Here is a 19,899-nt window from a genome sequence, read left to right on the forward strand (position 1 = left end):
AATATAATGTTAATGTCTATTTGTTATGGCTTTTAACCCGCCCGCTTAGCTCAGTAGGGAAAACGTAGATCTACGGGTCGCAGGGTTGTGAGTTTGATCCACGGGCGAGGCGTATGTTCTCCGTGACGATTAAATGCTCGAAACTTCGGGTATACACACTTCTCTTTAAAACTAAATTGCACGTAGAAAGACAGGAGCATGAAAAGTCCGGATATTTTTGACCACCCCTCGTATTAAAGTTATGTACTGGGTGTTGATGTTTCCAGCTGTATCGGCCCAAACTGAATTGCGGGGAGAAAAATATGACACCTGCCTTTGGCTTGTTTGAAATATGTTGTTCCATCCATTTCAGGTAGAGTATTTCGTTCACAACCCACGTTAAATAAGAAAGCTTTACCCTTTTTTGCTACGTTAAGCTCTAAAATTAGTGATCAAATACTGGGTAAAATATGGAAATTCATTAAATATGTTGTCAACGGACCTGATTTGGTGAATGTCCTGTTTAAGTGACTTTCATTGCTAGCCTGCTGACTTGATGCCATAATAAGTTTTCTGTGCAATAATGTAAATAAACTTTTATCGGCATAGTTTACAAAAATTAACACCAAGCTTTGTAGACAAACATAGGCCTATGCTTTGCTTTCAGAAATTATTTGGTATTTTACTTAATTTTCATAATACCGTTTTACTCCAAATTCTGTTGTCTCCGAACCTATTCTTGAACTCACCAAGTGTATATTTTATTTTGTCATATATTTAACAATATCACATACTTTCATTTTATCCCGGAGGAGAGAATGCAAGAAATTTCATACATCACTTATATGTTTGAGATTTCATTTTTAAATAAAAATAATATTGTTATCACATCACTTCTTTTATTATTGAAGACACAATACCAGAAATTATATAATCACCTTAATCAACGTTCCATTTAAACCACTGGAAACACTATATTTTATTCTGCACAAAATGATGGTCAAATGTTTATCGCGCATGCTGCAAATAACTTGATTCATTAAAAACTTTCTATAGATTTAACATTTAAAATACCATGATTTCATATTTATCAAAAACACAGAACTTTTGCATACATATTGTATAGCTATTGGCCAGAGTGACGAAGTCACCGCTCCTATAATTGTCTTTAAAATAAATTCCTGTTGTCTAAGATCTAGACGTTGGGCCCCCTACATCCGGTCCAATACGTGGCCTATAAAAATTATAAACTTTCTTTTTTATGGGAAAATAATTTTATCATTTTAAGTGAGATTCATTGTAAATATTTTATCATATCAGAGTGGTCTGACCTAGCAGAGAACTGTGTCATTTTAAACAACGTTCCTAATGCCTTTACTTGAATATAACGTTACAAAATACGTAATCCCTAAAATATCGATATCAAACAGACATCATTGGCGTCAACTATCCATAATGCATATAAAACAATGATAACGCCTCACTGAAGATCTAACAATTGGGATATCTTTCACTTTCCTTGGATAGCATGTCTACATGAAAGTAATAGTTATTGCTCGAGGAATAGGTCTGTATTGTGTTTATAGACCTGTGAGGGATTTGTGAACCGAGCGAGCGTTGTGAGCGAGGTTTTCAAATCTCATCACAGGTCTATAAACACTATGCAGACCTATTTCGAGAATGATAATTGACTTACCTGCATGCTTCTTTGTTTTACATAGTCTAGGGTGTGCCCCCACTGGTACATTTGTCACAAATAAGGGGCAATGATTCGAATGTTTGCAGTCTTAAAGGGTTTAGCCTCAACAAACATTTTATGAAAAGGATTCATTATTCTAGGCCATATATATTTTTAACTATGAGCATCACAAACAAAACATCCACTATTTTGGCTATTTAAAGGGCCATAACTCTGTAATAAGCACTACAATTCTCAAGAAGAATGCCAAGTGTGCAAGGTCACATTACGATAAAGACTCAAGCAAGGATTCATGAATTTACATCAAATCCTTTTTGAGCTAGGCACATTATTAGGTAAAAATGTGCATTTTTGACTATTTCAGGGGCCATAACTTTAAAAATAGGGGGTGGAGCCAGCCAAAAAAATAAGAGGTGCGCAAGTTTATATCATAATAAAGACTCATGCAAGTTTTCATCCATTTATATCATATACTTTTTGAGCTAGGTGAGTCTCAAGGTGAAAATGTGCATTTTTGACTATCTCAGGGGCAATAACTCTGGAAATAGGGAACGGAGGCAGACAAAAAATAGAAGGTGCGCAAGTTCATATCATGATAAAGACTCATGCAGGGTTTAATCAATTTATATGAAATAATTTTTTGAGTTAGGCGCGTCACAAGGTGAAAACATGCATTTCAGGGGCTATAACTCTGAAAATAGGGGGCGGACCCAGATGAAAAATAGGAGGTGCGCAAGTTCATATCATGATAAAGACTCATGCAAGGTTTCATGAATCTATATCAAATACTTTTGAGCTAGGTGTGTCACAAGGTGAAAATGTGCAGTTTTGACTATTTCTTGGGCCATAACTCTAAAAAGAGGGGGCAGAGCCAAATGAAAAATAGGAGGTGCGCAAGTTCATATCATGATTAAGACTAATGCAAGGTTTCATGAATCTATATCAAATACGTTTTGAGCTAGGCGTGTCACAATGTGAAAATGTGCAATTTTGACTATTTCAGGGACAATAACTCTAAAAATAGGGGGCGGAGCCAGACGAAAAATAGGAGGTGCGCAAGTTCATACCATGATAAAGACTCATGCAAGGTTTCATCAATTTATATCAAATACCTTTTGAGTTAGGCGCGTCACGAATTAAGGACGCACGGACAAGACCAAATTTATATAGTTAGAAGAAGGAACAAGACAATATGTGCTACAATATATCGGATACTATTAATATAACAAAATTCCCTACTTGCTACGCACCTGTAAATATATTTGTCAGCAATTAGGACATGATATTTTATATTGCATGAAAAATCCGTGCACATTTGGGAAATATTGGGAAGATTATAGTCTCTTTCTGAGACCATCAATGTGTCTCTAGTCAGTTAGTCAGAATTTGACGCGAATGGTATTTTATCAGGGTTTTTTTATATAATAATTTAATGAAACTTTAAGTATATCTATTTCTTTAATTTGCTACTTAAAAATACATTGCCGTATAAAATTATTGATAACGATTTATCATTACATTATCACAAGAAATATGTATCATAATTAATAGGCATTGTAACTGAAAATACAAACTTTACGTAGGAGCTATCTATATTATATGTATGTGAAGTTAACTGCATCAGAATACGAGGACTGAAAAAATATTAAAATATCATTTCCTGAAAAAGAGTTATTTGAGCTGAAAAAAAAATGATCCCGGATGAAATATTTGGAAAAAATGGAGACAACTCCGCAAAGACTTTAAGATAGGTTTAGGTGACAATTGACCTAGTACCTCATGCAAACTACCCACTTTTTACCTCTAATCATGAAAAAAGCATGCCTACTTGCCACATGAATTAGCAACCTGAATGCAAAACTATGTAAAGATCAAATAATTGATTGCCCTGTGGAAAGTAGGACATTTTATGTGGTGAAATTTGTCAACAAACAGACGATTTTTTTTAAAAAGTCAAAACCCACAGAATTTCACAAGGTGAAATATGTTGAAAAGGCTACTGCTGGAAAGAAAACAAGCTCAACTACCCATACATATGCGTCAAAGTATGGGAAAAATATCTAGAAATATGAGAAAATCGAAGAAATTGATTTCAAGACTGTTAGATGCATAACTGAGTAATCATACATGGCATTTATCATAGATAGGTTACTTTTCCTTGCACTGATATAACAGGGACAGGATTAGGATTAAGAAACGGTGTTCACTCAACAATTTCATCATATAATTAGATTGTTTCCCTTGCGTGAAGAAGGCTTAGGGTAAATCTCTACATAATATACCCTTATCAGGCCACGAAATGTGCTAAAAAACTGCGCGCACACCAAAGAGAAGATATTAAAACCTTCATTCTTCTTGACAATGAAAGTAATGAGTACTACTAATTAAGAGGTTGGTAGTTCGAGGCCTCTGTTTTAATTGACACGGCAACGATTTGAGTAAACATTATATAGTTTAAAGCCGTTTTGGTCCTCCAATTCTGATTCACGTGAAGAAGTTGTCAGTTACCTGTGGATGTCAATACAAGTATAGAATCCAGGAAACTGACAGTTTTACACGAATGAAACACTGTCAGGTCGACAAAACTTTGTACAGTGCAAAATATCTAATGATATTTAAAGGCATAAGAAATGTACTTTGACCAGTTTCCCACCAATTACCACTACCTAAAAACTGCCTTCATATATGTTTAAACCGTCAATCTTATTCTATCTGCCGTTGACATCAAACCCCTTGCGGGAACGTAGACGTTTATACGTCTCATTTCAGACACGTCCGGAATATATCATGAACATTTAACTTGATTATTTTTTTAAAATAAAACTTCGTTATTTATGTTCCATGTTAATTGTACAGAAAATCCTCACAATTTTCATTAGCAGATTAATAATTAACTTGGAGGAAATTTGTGGTGTTTGTCATTTTAGCAATTATATCTTTGTCATTATGTTTCTTTGTAAAATAAAATGTCCTGTTTCACAAAGCATTCTCCACTTAGACGGAAGAGTATGCCCGTATTAACTTTCAGACAAATATCAAGACCTGTATAGAATTGAATGTTAAAACTTTACAGTAAGGTTAATAATGTTAGATGATAGAGTATGTCCATTCTGTGTTAATGGACATGTAGCTGAGGATGAAAAACATGTTTTGTTGTACTGCAGAGAATATCTCGATATAAGGAATGACTTGCTCAGCAAGGCTAGCTTAATAGATAGTCACTTTATAAATTTGCCTGAAAATGAAAAATTGAATTTCATTTTGTCCGATCATAGAATTATGCGTCTGGCGGCAAAATCCTGTTTTCAAATTTTAAACCGTCATAGGGAAAAGGTGTACTCCGTGTAGTGTTCTTTTAAACTTCTTTTATGAACCTGGGAAGTGTTTTAAAACTGTAATAAACATTCTGTACTCTGGTTTTAAAACATAAAATCATTTTAGATGTTCAACATGCAAATGGAGTTAAGGGTTTTATTTTCAAATACATTGGGAAGTGATACAAATTTAAAACCCGTATGTTAAAAACGGTTTATATCCATCAATAAGGTCAGCATTTAGCTCGACTTTTCAAAGAAAAAGTAGAGCTATTGCACTAACCCCAGCGACTCCGTCGCCGTTGGTTAAAGTTTTTTTATAAAGGCAAATATCTCTGTTACTGTCTACACCAGGAGAAACAATCCCCATAACTCTGATTTGAATTTTGACAGAGTTATGCCCTTTTTTAACTTAGAATTTGTGGTTAAAGTTTTCGATTAGGTCAAATATCTCTGTTACTATTAAAGCTATTGACTTGAAACTTAAAGTAGTTATTCACTATCAAAGTCTGCACTAGGAGAAACAATCCCCATAACTCTGATTTTAATTTGTTGGAATTATGTCCTTTTTTGACTTGGAATTTTTTGGTTAAGTTTTTGATAATTGATAAAGACAAATGTTTTTGTTACTATCAAAGCTATTAACTTCAAACTTAAAATACTTATTAACTAACAAAATCTTCACCAAGAGAAACAATCCCCATAACTCTGATTTGAATTTTGACAGAGTTATGCCCCCTTTTTAACTTAGACTTTTTGGTCAAAGTTTTTGATTATGTCGAATATCTCTGTTACTGTCAAAGCTATTGACTTGAACTTTAAAATAGTTATCTAATAATTATCTAAGTCTACACCAGGAGAGACCACTTCCGTAACTCTGATTTGAACTTTGAAAGAGTTATGTCCCTTTTTAACTTAGAACTTTTTTTTTGGTTGAAGTTTCATAAAGTTTTTACTGGCAAAGCTCTTAATTTAGAGTCAAGCACTGAGAAAAGTCGAGCGCACTGTCTTCCGGACAGCTCTTGTTATTGTTATAAAGGCTACTGTTTTATTTAAGGCAGGTTTTAACCAACTATATTTAGTTACATGATTAACATCATTTGTATGGTAAAAATAAAAATCTAAGATAGTATACTCGTATATGTGTATAAATTGTTACTAGTCTCTTATAATTCAATAACTGAATGGCAATGTACTGTACTTTATGTTTATACTTTTATTATGATATCTTGAATGTGTACATTGATGAGACTATAGTAAATAAAATAATTCTAAATACGGTAATGTTATGTTTAGATCAATTTTCAAGATATGTAAAACTGGTCGGATATTTTTTACCTAAAACGGACTTTTTGAAACAAGTGATTCTATATTTACGGAGCCAATCACGCGTTCACCTTGAGTGACATGCACGGACATCTCATGATTCTACTGCATTGTTTCGGTCGCTTACGCATAACTTTATATTTAATCTCTGACAAGTGCGTATGTGTGTCGACAATTTGACTGAGTGGTTAGAGCATTGGACTAGCATCAGAGCGATTCGGGTTCGATTCCCGCTACAGGCACTTGAGCTTTTCGTCATTTTCGTGTAAACAGTAGAAGTAGGACAGGTCTAGTAATTGTTATAGACCTCTTAAGTAGTCTATAACTTGTATAAGGTGTTTATAGACCTCAACGAAACAAAGAAGCCGGTAGGTAACGGCATTTATTGTACTTACATTACCGTATGTAGGCATAGGAAATAGAGATCAACATAATTGCACCTTTACTAATCCTACCAGGTGTTCTGTATTACAAAAGTGCTTCTATTGTGACATTCTGATAGAAGCAAAACTGTATTATCTGCACTATTAATTACTTACTGGTACTTCATTTTATTATTGGATTGTTAAAAAGTTAATCTTTTACCATATGTAAGTTGACAGAATCATAGGAACCATGTTTTGAGAGGTAAATCAAACACAAATGAATAAATCCTAAATGTTTTTGTTGAGCAAAAAACTATGATATTGTGTCTAAAACAGTTTTCATTTTCCAAATAATTGTGTAATTGCAAGGGAAGTAAACTAATAGATATCTCTGCTTATAAGTACTAGCCCAAGGCAAGAGTTGTCATTCTTTGTGGATCACAACTTAAATTAAAAATCAAAACTTTTGTTATTGATATTAACAAAACTATCATAAACTTCACATTTGTGAAATCATTTTTTTTGTTCTTTCAAGTACTATCATTGAAAATTTTAGGGTCTATCTCTACCTTATGAAATCACTATAATATTGACTAAAAGTGTTCATATCATTTGCTTAAATTTTACTGTTTAACTATTTTATGTTACTTTATCAAGAACAGTACGCAGTAGTCACAACTAGGTTTTAAGATGTTTCTGTAATTTACGCTACTATGTTTCTTGATTTAAATTTAAATCTAGATTGTTATTTACGTGTATTATTTTTAATGAAACTTAACAACATGTAACTTATTTTCAACAAAATGTTTAAGAATGATTCAACTGTTTTTTTTCTTCTGAGCTTTAAATTTTGAATTATTTAGCTTAAATCAATATGATAGATTTTTTTTAAACTTTCACTGTAAATCCTTGAATGTTAATAGCATTTTTAATAAATGAGTACAGGAGGATCATAGATATTCCTTACTTTTTTAATATCATTTAAATAATACTGTAATTTACATCACTTCAATTCTTGTTTAATAATTTACGTTACTAAAATCTAAATTAGATTGAAATGCTGCCTTTGAGGTTGTGACATGTATATAAAAATGTTTATCAGAACATATTAAGTGTCCTTTTAAGTAAGCATGTCTTAGTATACATATGATATGATTAAAAGTATCCAGTATCTTTCAAAATATATGCAACATCATGTTTATTATCTAGTATATTAAAAGATTGTATTCAGTATATCTCAGTAGGTTCTGATTGTATTCAGTATAATTGGAATACGTACGTTGTATTCAGTATCTGTAGCAAAACTGATTTCTTAATGCTTTCAGTGTGTTTTAGTATTTTAGAATGTTGTAGCTCTGTTCCAAACATACGATAGTTATTGTTTATTGAGTAGGAACTTTGGCAAGGCTATGATAAACATTTTTGTGTATGGTGTGCATTTATTTTTCTCCTTTCATCTTTTTGAGAAATATTTCCATATAGTGCATCCAACAATTAAAAATTGTAAGTGGTGCTTATTTTGTTATATCTCATAAAACAGAGTCAAACTGAGTCTGCTATTATCTTTCTAGATTGCGTGCCATGCTTCCAAAACTTGTTATTTCGTGCAATTTTCAGATTCAATAAAATGTATGGCATTGACATGCATTCACATTATTGAAGTTTCCATCCTTCTAATGCAAATTAGCCATAAATCAGTGACTTTTTGCTTTGTGTCAAATTAAAAGTTTTTGATTGCGTGATAAACACTAAAACTAACAATTCTGTCAGTTTTGACATAATATTTGTTGTTGTCAATTTACCTCGCACGTAATTGTGAAACATTCTAATAGTATATAATTCTATATTTATTTATTATCTTCCCGGTAAATGCTCCGAGTCTCTTTCTTGTGACAATGAAATGACCCGACATTTCAGAAGCGTATTCATACTACCTCTTTTGCCAGTTCTTTTGTGTTTCCACTAGCTAGGAATTTGTTAAAAGCACTTATTTTTCATAAAAGCTTATCAAGAAAGCGGGTATGTAGTATGGAAGCCCTGGAGGGACAATTGATTTCCGTACTTCTGACTTCTGACTTCTAACTTATGCACTTCTCACTTCCAACGTCTTGACTTCCTACTTCCAACTTCCGCACTTCTTACTTCCGACTTTTTACTTCTTACTTCCCTCTTCTAACTTCCGCACTTCTCACTTCCAACTTTCCCTCTTTGGAAGTCGGAAGTAAGAAGTGTGGAAGTCGGAAGTCAGGAAGTTGGAAGTCAGAAGTGCGGAAGTTAGAAGTCAAAAATGCGAATGTTAGAAGAAGGAACTAAGAATTCAAGAAGTCGGAAGTAAGAAGTGTGGAAGTTGGAAATCAGAAGTTGAAATTCAGGAAGTTGGAAGTCAGAAGTGCGGAAGTTAGAAGTGAGAAGTGTGGAAGTTAGAAGTGTGGAAGTTAGAAGTAGGAAGTAGGAAGTCAAGAAGTTGGAAGTCAGAAGTGCAAAAGTTTAAAGTCAGAAGTGGGAAGTACGGAAATCAATTGTCCCTCCAGGGCTTCCATAGTATTGTATTATAAATATTCAATGTTTTAAAACTGGGGTTATAATATTGTTTAATGTTCAACCCGTTTACAGTTGGACACTATGTTTCCTTCTTTGATTGTGTCAAACGGAAGAAGGGCGGGGGTGGACTCTATGATTAGCAGTATTTAAATTCCACCAGGACTTCTGTCTTCCGGCCTGTTTCGTAGAGTCCATTAAGGGTGTTTCTCTTGATGCTCTGTCTCTGCAAAGGCACTGAATACATGTGGTTTTGGTTCTTAAGGTTTCCTTTTTATATAATTATACAGGAGCATTTTTGTGTTTTACATGCCAAGCCTTTTAGTTTCCATTGCATGTGTTAGAGATTCAACAGGCAGGGATTACTTTTATTTACACTGTTCCGTGACTTTGGAACATGGTCGGGTGAGAGTTAGGTTGGGTACCATAAACCAGTTTAAGCTACCCATTGGTGTTTTGCCACTGACCGTTCCAAGGCGGAGCCCCACTTTGTTCATTTTGTCCTCGTTTGGTCTGTTTGCTTTGTTTGTGAGTGAGTGTATGTATAGGTAGAGTGCATATCTGCGTGCAGTGAGTTTCGTTTTGGGGAGGAGGCTGCGTTTTTGGAATGGGGCATTCCCTGTTTGATATTTATCCTTGTTTTTAACCACTCGGCAACAGATTAACAAATTAAAAATGAAAGTAGTGTCAGACCAATTAGTATTTTAAGTAATGTTTCCCGCTTTTGATGGTGGATTACTTCAGGGCATTATTTCATCATGGGAGGTCACCTTGGTAGAACCGCCGAATTTCCATAGGCCATCTGCATGGCTTTCTCGCATGAATAATTCTACAGTCTAAGTAAGATTTCGAATCCACATTATTAAAGGCCAAATGATTTTCAGTCGGCAATCTTATTAACCACTTGGCCACGGAGGCACATTTGACTGCAAAGTATTTGTCAGATACATTCATATTGACAAACCTTATCCGATCAAAAGATCAGTTCCACTATGTAAGCTGAAATTTTGAAAGGTACTTTCTTATACAGTACATATAAAACAGGAGAAAACTTTAAAAAAACTGATGATTATCACTATAACAAATGATATGAATTATTACCCATTATTTTACAATAAGATTTCCATTGTTGTTATATTTGGTGCTTACGTAAAGTAGGTGCAGAATTTGCTAACTATTTCGAGGGTGAGAACGAAATTGATCTAGATGCTTCTTCAGCTGTATGCATTTAGACCACTTTCGCTCTAACTACCCCGAATTTTTATCTTTTGTATATAGCGCATAGTACACCATCTCTTGATAACGTCTACAGTCTCGATGTCTTTCCTGTTGCATATATTACTTTTAACAATCCATATCCGAAGAGAACTGTTTATAGTGCATTGCTGAAACACTTGTATGTTTATATACAATGCTTATAATCACGTGACCTGGAGATTTCCTCCAACAGACATTTTTGCTTGGTTCGACCTAAACACTGGAGTGTTCACGTATCGAAAAACAGTACGCCAACGGAATGTGCAGTTCCGTGTGCTTCAAAAATATACCTTACTGTTGTTATGAACCCCTGTCGTTTTTGCCTGAAAGTCGAAAAATTGTTCTGTCTGTTGTAAACCAAGAGGATTCTTTGTTCGAACTCTCTGTAAAACGCAGGAAAGCGGTGTAACTGACATACAAAATGTGTAAAATACTTTCCACCGTTGAATCAAAGCACATCTCTGCACGCTGGTACTTGGAGAAAGTATCTTTATAAAAAGGAACTGCTGTAGAAACTTTTTGGATGCATACAACGAACGTTTTTCTTACATGTCTTTAACAAGATGCACGCTTTCGCCAGATATGAAACGTTTCTACAAGCAATCGGTTCTGTTTGTTTTGTCATTTTCAGAGCCTTTGGAAGTTGCAGTGTTTTTAACTGATGGAAATGTTTTGATTGCTCTTCAGTGTTACACAGACAGACATCTCAGTAAGGTAGATTATCTTAAAATATTCCGTTTATTTTAAGATTCTATTTAAAGATAATAAAAGTTTTTGTATGGCTACTATTGTGTTAGGATGCACAGAGTAATGCAACCATGAAGATATTAGCCGATATGATTCAAGTAAAGTATAAACAAGTATCTGACATACAACTTTATAAAACCTGAGCAGTTCAACAAAATTAGTAAAGCCCGCACGCACATTCGACTGATTACCAATTCTAACTAGACTTGATCTATTCTGTACTCAGATAGCTGTAAACTGCAAGGTTTTCCATAATAACAGAGGAAAGAAGGATATTTTTAATTTATGAATCTAATAGTACGTCTTTACTCAGGAAAGAATCGACTTGTCATAAAGGTAAGCGACAGTCGAGTCAACTCCCGAGAGTGAGCGAATAATGAGGGAGGTCATGGGTTCACTTGAGTGTTTCTCAGATATCATAATGCAAGTTTAGATGATTTTTTTACAATAATTATTTGAAGGTAAGATAACAGTGCAGTGTCGTGTATGTATTATATCGAAAGTACATATTTGTGTTAGGTATTTTTTTAAAAAGATATTGTTCTTTTTTAATACAGTCAAAAATCCATTATTTACCAAAAACGCAAAGAAAATAAAACAACAACAAAAATCCCTAACAGACAGTAAATTGGTGCAAACTATTAAAAAAATATATAGGCAATTCAATATAGAGCTACGAAACCTAGCCTAACGGGGCTCATCAGTCACTCCCAGAAATACACGTCGTTTTAACAAATATTTACATTTAACAAATATATCATGTATGGTAAGAACACCTACATATGTGCTAATAAGTTGTCATATTTGGGAAAACATGATTTATTTGCCTCTATTTGAAATTAACCAGCGCTGAAAGTTTATCATTACTTTGAAGGGGGACAACCAACTATGGCATGCGAGTTCAGGTTATATAACAGTTATTCGGTCAAAACTGTGCTTCCATAGTCCCTAATGAATAGATCGTAATTACCATTTTTGGCGCATTTGCGCGTAAACCGGGGTTCAAATGGGCATTATTTCACTCGTGAAATATATTTTGCATAAAATAAGATAATTTTCATACTTATATTCGCATGTTTTCGACTTGTATACTTGAAAACGAAAGTAGGGTGTTTATTCTGCAACGCGGCAACGAGAGAGTACCTGACTTCAGCTGACTTGCATTTCACTGCATACTATTCAACACCCCTTTTTTCTTTTCGTTTTATTGAAGCAAATGTATGGACATCTTGTAAAAAATAGATCTACGACGGAGTGAAAATCTAAAAACTGTATCAAAATTGATCTGGAGAAGCTGCATGAATTTTATATGAAACAAAGAACAATTCCTTTATTGAAATAAAAATATATAAAAGCTGGGATGCAATTAAAGAAAATTATATGTAACTTGACATTAAGTGAAAGTCACAAGACTGAAAAATGTTCCTTGAATATTTATACGATTTTGACACATTTTGTACTTTTTGTTTTAAAATTTATGCTTTTACCTTCTCAAACTGATATAATCCAATTACACACTTGTAACACCAGTTTGAAGAAATAGACCATCCCCCTCTTAGTTCCTATGATACAGAAAAATATTACTAAAGGTTAAATTTATTTTAGTGTTTAAGAAAATAAAAGGAAATTTGTGCTGATATGAATAGTTTCAGGAGATGATCCAGTATATTTTATATCACTCACTTAACAGCCATTTATTCATTTAGAATAGGTTCAATAATTAATGAAGTTGAATAGAGCACATCTTTAGATTAATATTTATCTATGTTCAAGCAATACGTCTTTGATAATTATTATCTTTTATATATACTTGCTAAACTGGTCGTAAAAATGTTAGAATATTAACAGTTGAACATTTAAATTACAAAAAAATTCAAGACTATTTTGTACGCATTTTACATCTTTCGGTTTGCGACAAAATCTTAAGCGTAGTCAAAAAGTTTTGTATCTATAATTTAATCTGTAGACTTTACATGTTTATAAATGCACGCAACTTTTACGGTTTGCACAATATGAATAACTGAACTTTTTCATAACACACTATATAGTTTTACCTTAGTTTAATGTTATTTGCAGCTTTACTCGAATTCCTAAAACTTGGAAGTTGCCAATATTGCATTTTTATTTGCGTATGACAACTTAAAGCTGATTTGGACGCAAAAACAAAAACATATTTATTTTCTTGCTTTAGCAATAATGGCATCAACTTTTTTGTCTTCGAATGGTATTGTTTTCATAACAACGTCGTAGAAACCATTTTTTTCAAGGGAAGTCATATACCTCTCTGGGTCAATATTTCCGTGTTGCATAAATCCAAATTTCTTGATCAGTTTCATTCTCGGAAGAGATAGGGTGGCAACCATTGATTTACCTGGTTTAATAACCCTATGCAATTCTGCGACTGCATCATCCATATTGGGCCAAAAATAGTAACAATTACAGTGAAATATACTGTCAAATGTACACGAGTCGTATGAAATCTCCGTCACTGAAGCAAGATGTAACTTGATTTTTCCAGTTCCTATTTCCTGTTTTAAGTTTTTGTTGGCTAGATTGAAACTCTTCTGTGAGATGTCAATGCCATGAACAGTGCCTGGACCCTCTAAAAAGAACAAGTTTGATAAATAGCAATAGCACAAAGATATTTGAAAAGCAAGAAGTAAAGACTTGCCGAGAGTAAATTCTAGTTAAATTTATTCATAAATAAAAGCCTTACTTTGATGTATGATAGAATAATACATTACGGTATAAAAGAGATGTTAACAATACTCTCGCAGACAGAAAACCTCACTAACAGTCACGTAGACCAAATTATTTTCTGAAAACCCACATATGACTTAAAATACTAACTGCTCGAATGTGGTAAGTATAGTTTTTGCGATCGAAATATAACTATATTTTCACATGGTTTTATGCAAGAATAACACCAGTGCATTATTGTTATCCTCCGCCGAAATTGAAAATGCTTGCAATTCAAAAACTATCTAGCTAGAATCACTAAACCTAAAATCATTATTGACACATGACCTTTACTCGCATGTATTAATTTCCCCCTTTACCAAGTAAAAATGGTTTGGTAAAAAAGTATGGATTTTTAATGTCAGTAACCTGTTGATAGAGCTTCATAACATTTCACATGGTGGTGCACGCGCAACTTTCGTCAGGGTTTTAGTAAGACTTTATAGAAATTAGTAGCTTCAGAGTTATTGAACTTTAATTGTTTTACAATTAATAAATTCTCACATAACCAAGTATTCCATTGATGGAAATTCATGAAATCTAACGCATATATAGATCACTATAGGTCAGTGGTGCAAATCTTTTGTCAGGATTTCCTTCCTCAGTAACTGTAGAGTTATTGCTCTTGAATTGTTTTAAAACATATAAATTCCCAACAAACAAAGTAATGATGGCTCTTCATGAAACTTTATAAAGAAAGTAATTAATGTAAATCAAATATAGATCGCCATAGAGAGGTTATGCAGGCGTAACTTTCATCTTTTGCCCTTTAATTGTTATATCTTTAAGAATATAGTCTCATCATTCACAAAACAACCTATTTTGGGGGATATAAATGCACTGAATTCGCTTGTGTATAGTTATCTTTCCTGTGCTCAAGTGATTTTGTATCCAGATAATTGATAGTATTCGTAAGAATGTGTATAACGGGTATTTTTACCTTTTCTCACCTGTCGCATTTCCAATTCGTTCGTAAGCTTCTTTCAAAACAAATCTAAGGGTCCTTACTCCTTAGTATAATTTTGTAAATAACCAGTTGCAACATTCCTTTCTCAGACTGGTTTTCAAAATCAGTGTGCAAAGCAAGGACAATAACTAATTTCAAGCCCCGATAGTCTCAGTTTAGTTCTATATTACATAACTGTGTTACAGCGTACATTTAAGACTAACAGAAACCATGGCTTTATTTGTACGTCCTTGACTGTGGGTAATTTCTTGAAAATCTAAGTATTATTGTAGAAAATACTGGGTAGTGTGTTGTATGATTCGTAGATATTGTACGTCAAAAGTTTTACACTACTAATTAAGCAACTATCATGTTAAGATTTAGCCGCCCTTTTACAAAATATCCACATATTTAGAGCTTCTCCTGCTTTTTGACTTACTTGACACCTTATTGAAAGCTTCCTTAAAACCAATCCCAGGTCCAAATCCTACTTCGAGCACCTGATAATCTGGTTCTATGTTGCATAAGTGAACAGCAGCTGTCTCAATTATACTGTTTTTCTTGACAAAGAATTTCTGTAGTAAAAGAAGAAACAACGTTACGATATATCTTGTGTGTAATCAGTGTAAAAGAACAGAACTTTCAACTTCTGACTTTTTTTCTCGTTTTGTTGGATTTAACGTCGCACCGACACATTTAAAGGTAATATGGCGAGTTTCAAGCATTTATGATAGAAGAAGACTCCTGATGTCCCTTCGTGCATAATTTCATCATCAGCGGGAACCTTGGTAGAACCTTTGACCTTCCATAAGCCAGCCAGATGTCTTATCCCCTTTCTAAATTCCAGTTAATTTAGTTCTGCCCATTGTTTTCTCGTTTGGGGCAAACCCTTTACTTTATCTGGGGACCAAACGCCGCTCTTCATGGAATCACACGCCTCAACACGTGTATCATTGAAAGTTCCATGTTCACTGCCGTTTGAATACATCTGCGGATGTCTCTAAATTGCTTTTTGTACTTTTAGCATGTATAAATGTTGAGTTCTGCTCAACCCGGGGCTAGAGGGCGTGAGCGGTAGCATGCATTTCCACTACCGTCCATGAACAGGCTCAATCAAACAGAGCCTGCAACATTTTCGTTTTTGTCGTGTTGAGCGACCTGTGAAGTTTCACTTTTCTCTATTTTAATGACATGACAAATTCAACGCTCGTATCTACATAGGTGAGGGGCAAATGATTTGAGGTCAGTGACCTTAACCACTCGGCCACGGAGGTCACTAGATCTCATAGTATTCCAACAGTAATTTTTTATCATATTCATCACTGGCTTGCAAACTTAATTGTGTGTTACGTTACACTAAATGTGTCTTAGTGGCCAAAATGTATTCATCTTTGCACAGTATTAAGTATTTGTTGCAATAGCGCTTGCTTTTCACAGGAGTTATCGTTTTTATAAAATATAAAATGAATTCAGGTTTCAGTGAAGAAGATTTTTTAAATTTACAATATAGTTATATATGGAAAATAAGTACTGCATCCTGGCGGCCACTTTTTATCGAAATAAAACGGCTTAAGCAATTTTGGTATAGGGTCACCTAGAGATAATTTCTACAAAATATTTTTGAAATCCGGCTAATAGTTTCTGAGAAGAAGATTTTTAAAGATTTTCTTTTCGGTTGCCATGGCAACCACAGTTCTGAATGGATTTTAATTATCCGGGCAATTTTGAAAGGGGGTCACCCAAGGATCATTCTTATGAAGTTTGTAGTAAATCTGCCCAGTAGATTTGAAGAAGAAGATTCTTTAGTAATTGTTGACAGACGCACGACGGACGACTGACATCAAGCGGTCACAAAAGCTTACCTTGAGCCGTTTGAGCCTTTTTGGCTCAAGTGAGCTAAAAATACGCAATATTCCTTCTTCCTTATCTTATTCATACAGGCATACTGGTTTCACACGCCCTAATAGCGCGGTTTAGTCAATTTAAAATGGGTATTGGATCTAGATTTTATATTCAAAACATGTTAATATTATAATAGCTTATGTAAGCATGAAATGAGCAAGTTTATGTGTATTACCTGTACCATGCATGAGGTTTAAAGTAGTATAATTATGCAAACTTCGTAAAGTTAAATATGAGCCGCGCCATGAGAAAACCAACATAGTGGCTTTGCGACCTGCATGGATCCAGACCAGCCTGCGCATCCGCGCAGTCTGGTCAGGATCCATGCTGTTCGCTACCGGTTTCTCTAATTATAGTAGGCTTTGAAAGCGAACAGCATGGATCCTGACCAGACTGCGCGGATGCGCAGGCTGGTCTGGATCCATGCTGGTCGCAAACCCATTATGTTGGTTTTCTCATGGCACGGCTCATATATTTGATGAGGATCTACTATATACACTAGAAGTAAATATCTAAAGATAGAATATTTATGCGAAAGATCGACATTGAAAATCTGTAAACTTATCTGAAAGTTGAAATGTACTCTCCCTAACAATAATAAGTGTATAATAAGTTTTTAATAATAACATACCAACTGATAGCTAACTGTGTCCGATATAATTTAACATGGTAAACATTGGACAGGAAGAAAACGGCTTCGAAAATATAGGCCCTATCATCTGTTTAATGTAGGAAATATAATCTTTAAATAATTGCAATAAGAAAATAAGAAAACGACATACAGAAACTAAAAAGCCTGCAATGCCATTATTTGGTTCTTTAAGGTTCCTTGATATCAAATATCTCATGATTTCTCCAACTGCTGCGAAGATTCTGAAATGTTAAAAAAGTATAATTAAGCCTTTGAAGGGGTGTGTCTGAGGATTTATGTTAATTTGTTTGTTTGTTTGTTTGTTTCTTGTTTGCTATGGGTTTAATGCCGTTTCTCAACAGTATTTCAGTTATGTAACGGCGGAACAGTGTTCCTGAATTGTGCACCATTGCAAACCTGTTCTCCGCACGTATTTGCCAACTTCCTCACATCATGAAACAGAGGTGAAGGATGAATGATTTTGCAGACACAATGTCTTTTATCAAATCGTCACGGAGAACATACGCTCAGTTCAGAGATCTAACCCACAAACCCGCGATCCGTAGATCTGTGCTGTCCCTATATTGAGCTAAGCGGGTGTGCTGATTTATATTAAACTCTTATTAACAGTATTTGAAAATAAAAAAGTAAGGTACAAAGCTATTTAGTGTGTTGTGGGCAGTATTAATAAAGCTTATTACATTTACAAGTAACACGCTTATTCTCTTTTATCCAAGAAAAATATGTAGTGCTTTTGATTTCTGTATCTATTTCAATTATAAACTTCCATGTGATAGATAATCATGATATCTTAACAGTCATACCAATGGACGAGTTTCAAAACTGCGCGTAGGTTTGAATACATTTATTTCCAAATCAAACAGATTCTACAAATTTGCACTGCTAATGAATTTTGGCGAAGCATATAATTGTAAATGCAAATGTAACACAATTATTCTGGGTCAGCTTGCCTCGAAAACAAGCTCAATATATTAAATAGTTAAATTTTGACACTTTTAGGCTCGTCTCTCAAATACACTATTGATGATAACTACTTAGAATGGCGTAGTGGTTGTGCGATGGTCTGGCACCAAGGCTTAAATAGTCAGACGGAGCTAATTTTTCATTGAAAAAAAAATTGAGGTTTGATTATATAAATTTCATCATTTTAATATTATTTATTTAAAATTATTTCTGTATTGTACAAGTAAATATCATTTCGATGCAAAATTTCATTCATTTTGCTTCATAAGCGGTATCTTGAGTTTCGCCGACTTTGTTAGTGGATTCCCGGAGTCAGAGTCTTAAATTACAATGACAAACACATTTTCTTTTGGAGCTAAGCATTATAGAAAATTATTACTTATCTTAATTACACGTGTGTGTTCAATAAAAATGTACATTAATATTTCCAAAAGGATATTACAATACGCAACACACTTATAAATTATTTTTCATTTCATCTCTCATAAAAATATATAAATTTACATAACGCTCTGTTAAAGATGAAATAAAATATTAAAAGATATAGAGCATATAGAGACGATTACGGATATCAAACCAACATCTACAAAACAAAAATATTACGATATCTATACTTACCTGTACTATCACGGTTATCAATGCTATGCATTTTATCAAAATTAATCATTATCCAATATAAACTGTACTGAACCATACTTATTTTCATTAGTAAACATTACCTTAACAACAGACCGTTCAATGGAACACCGTTAACCCCGAAACTGAACTTGTGTTAAAAAACGCCAGACGCAAGACGCTACCCGATCTATATTTCGCCTGGTTCAGGATGAGTGAAAAATGTAGATCATGTTTGATATCGTACTATGGTGGCATATTTCTGCATACGATAATCAAAAAATTTTCATGAAAATTTTATTAACTTTCGAAAAAGAAAAAAAAAAAAAACAGTACTTTTCGCAAAAAATATCTGAACCATTTATTTATTATCGCATGCAATAGTTGGCACAATTTTTTTCACTTAAAAACAAGAATTTCTATTCATGAAAGGTTTTTAGATTTTCACGAAAACTATACGAATTTTCGCGAAAACTATCTGCTTAAGTGGATGCAGAAATATGCCACCATAGGCACTATCGTTATTTTTTTTCACTCACTTAGCGCGATAATACTGGTATAATACAGCTATTCTACAAGATGATAGGTGGACAATTTAGGCCTTCCCTGAATTAAGGGGACGCATATTGCTACATTCACAGTTCATACAGAAATGCGGAAGGGGTGCATATTCAAGAAATCAATGGTGGGAAAATAAAAAACATATCCCTAAACTGATATAATACTGATGGACACCTGTAATATTCAGTATTTTGTGGATAAGGATGTGGTACTATGAATGCAATAGGAAAACAGAGGTCTTTGTGAAAGTACATTCAACACAAAATATTAAGCTTTTGTGTAAGGAAAAAACAGGT

General features: G+C 33.9%; 1 protein-coding gene across 1 annotated transcript; it reads right to left on the reverse strand.

Annotated features, from left to right (window-relative positions):
- Positions 1-13,165: 13,165 nt before the first annotated feature.
- LOC123563202 (uncharacterized methyltransferase YdaC-like) lies at positions 13,166-19,305 on the reverse strand. Its single transcript, XM_045355879.2, has 4 exons — positions 19,147-19,305; positions 17,595-17,685; positions 15,350-15,485; positions 13,166-13,827 (listed from the first exon to the last, which is right to left on the reverse strand). Exons 2-4 carry the CDS (start codon positions 17,658-17,660, stop codon positions 13,400-13,402), a joined length of 630 nt encoding a protein of 209 aa, XP_045211814.2. The 5' UTR covers positions 17,661-17,685; positions 19,147-19,305; the 3' UTR covers positions 13,166-13,399.
- Positions 19,306-19,899: the final 594 nt, after the last annotated feature.

This window comes from Mercenaria mercenaria, chromosome 2, assembly GCF_021730395.1.
Source record: "Mercenaria mercenaria strain notata chromosome 2, MADL_Memer_1, whole genome shotgun sequence".
Taxonomy (NCBI): domain Eukaryota; kingdom Metazoa; phylum Mollusca; class Bivalvia; order Venerida; family Veneridae; genus Mercenaria; species Mercenaria mercenaria.

What these genes read in the sequence shown, in the direction of transcription:
- LOC123563202 (XM_045355879.2), bottom strand. Translation starts at nt 17,660, where the DNA reads ATGAGATATTTGATATCAAGGAACCTTAAAGAACCAAATAATGGCATT. An exon ending in TTGCAGGCTTTTTAGTTTCT is followed by an intron (nt 15,486 to 17,594) that starts GTATGTCGTTTT and finishes CTTTTACTACAG; the next exon opens with AAATTCTTTGTCAAGAAAAA. An exon ending in AGCTTTCAATAAGGTGTCAA is followed by an intron (nt 13,828 to 15,349) that starts GTAAGTCAAAAA and finishes TGTTCTTTTTAG; the next exon opens with AGGGTCCAGGCACTGTTCAT.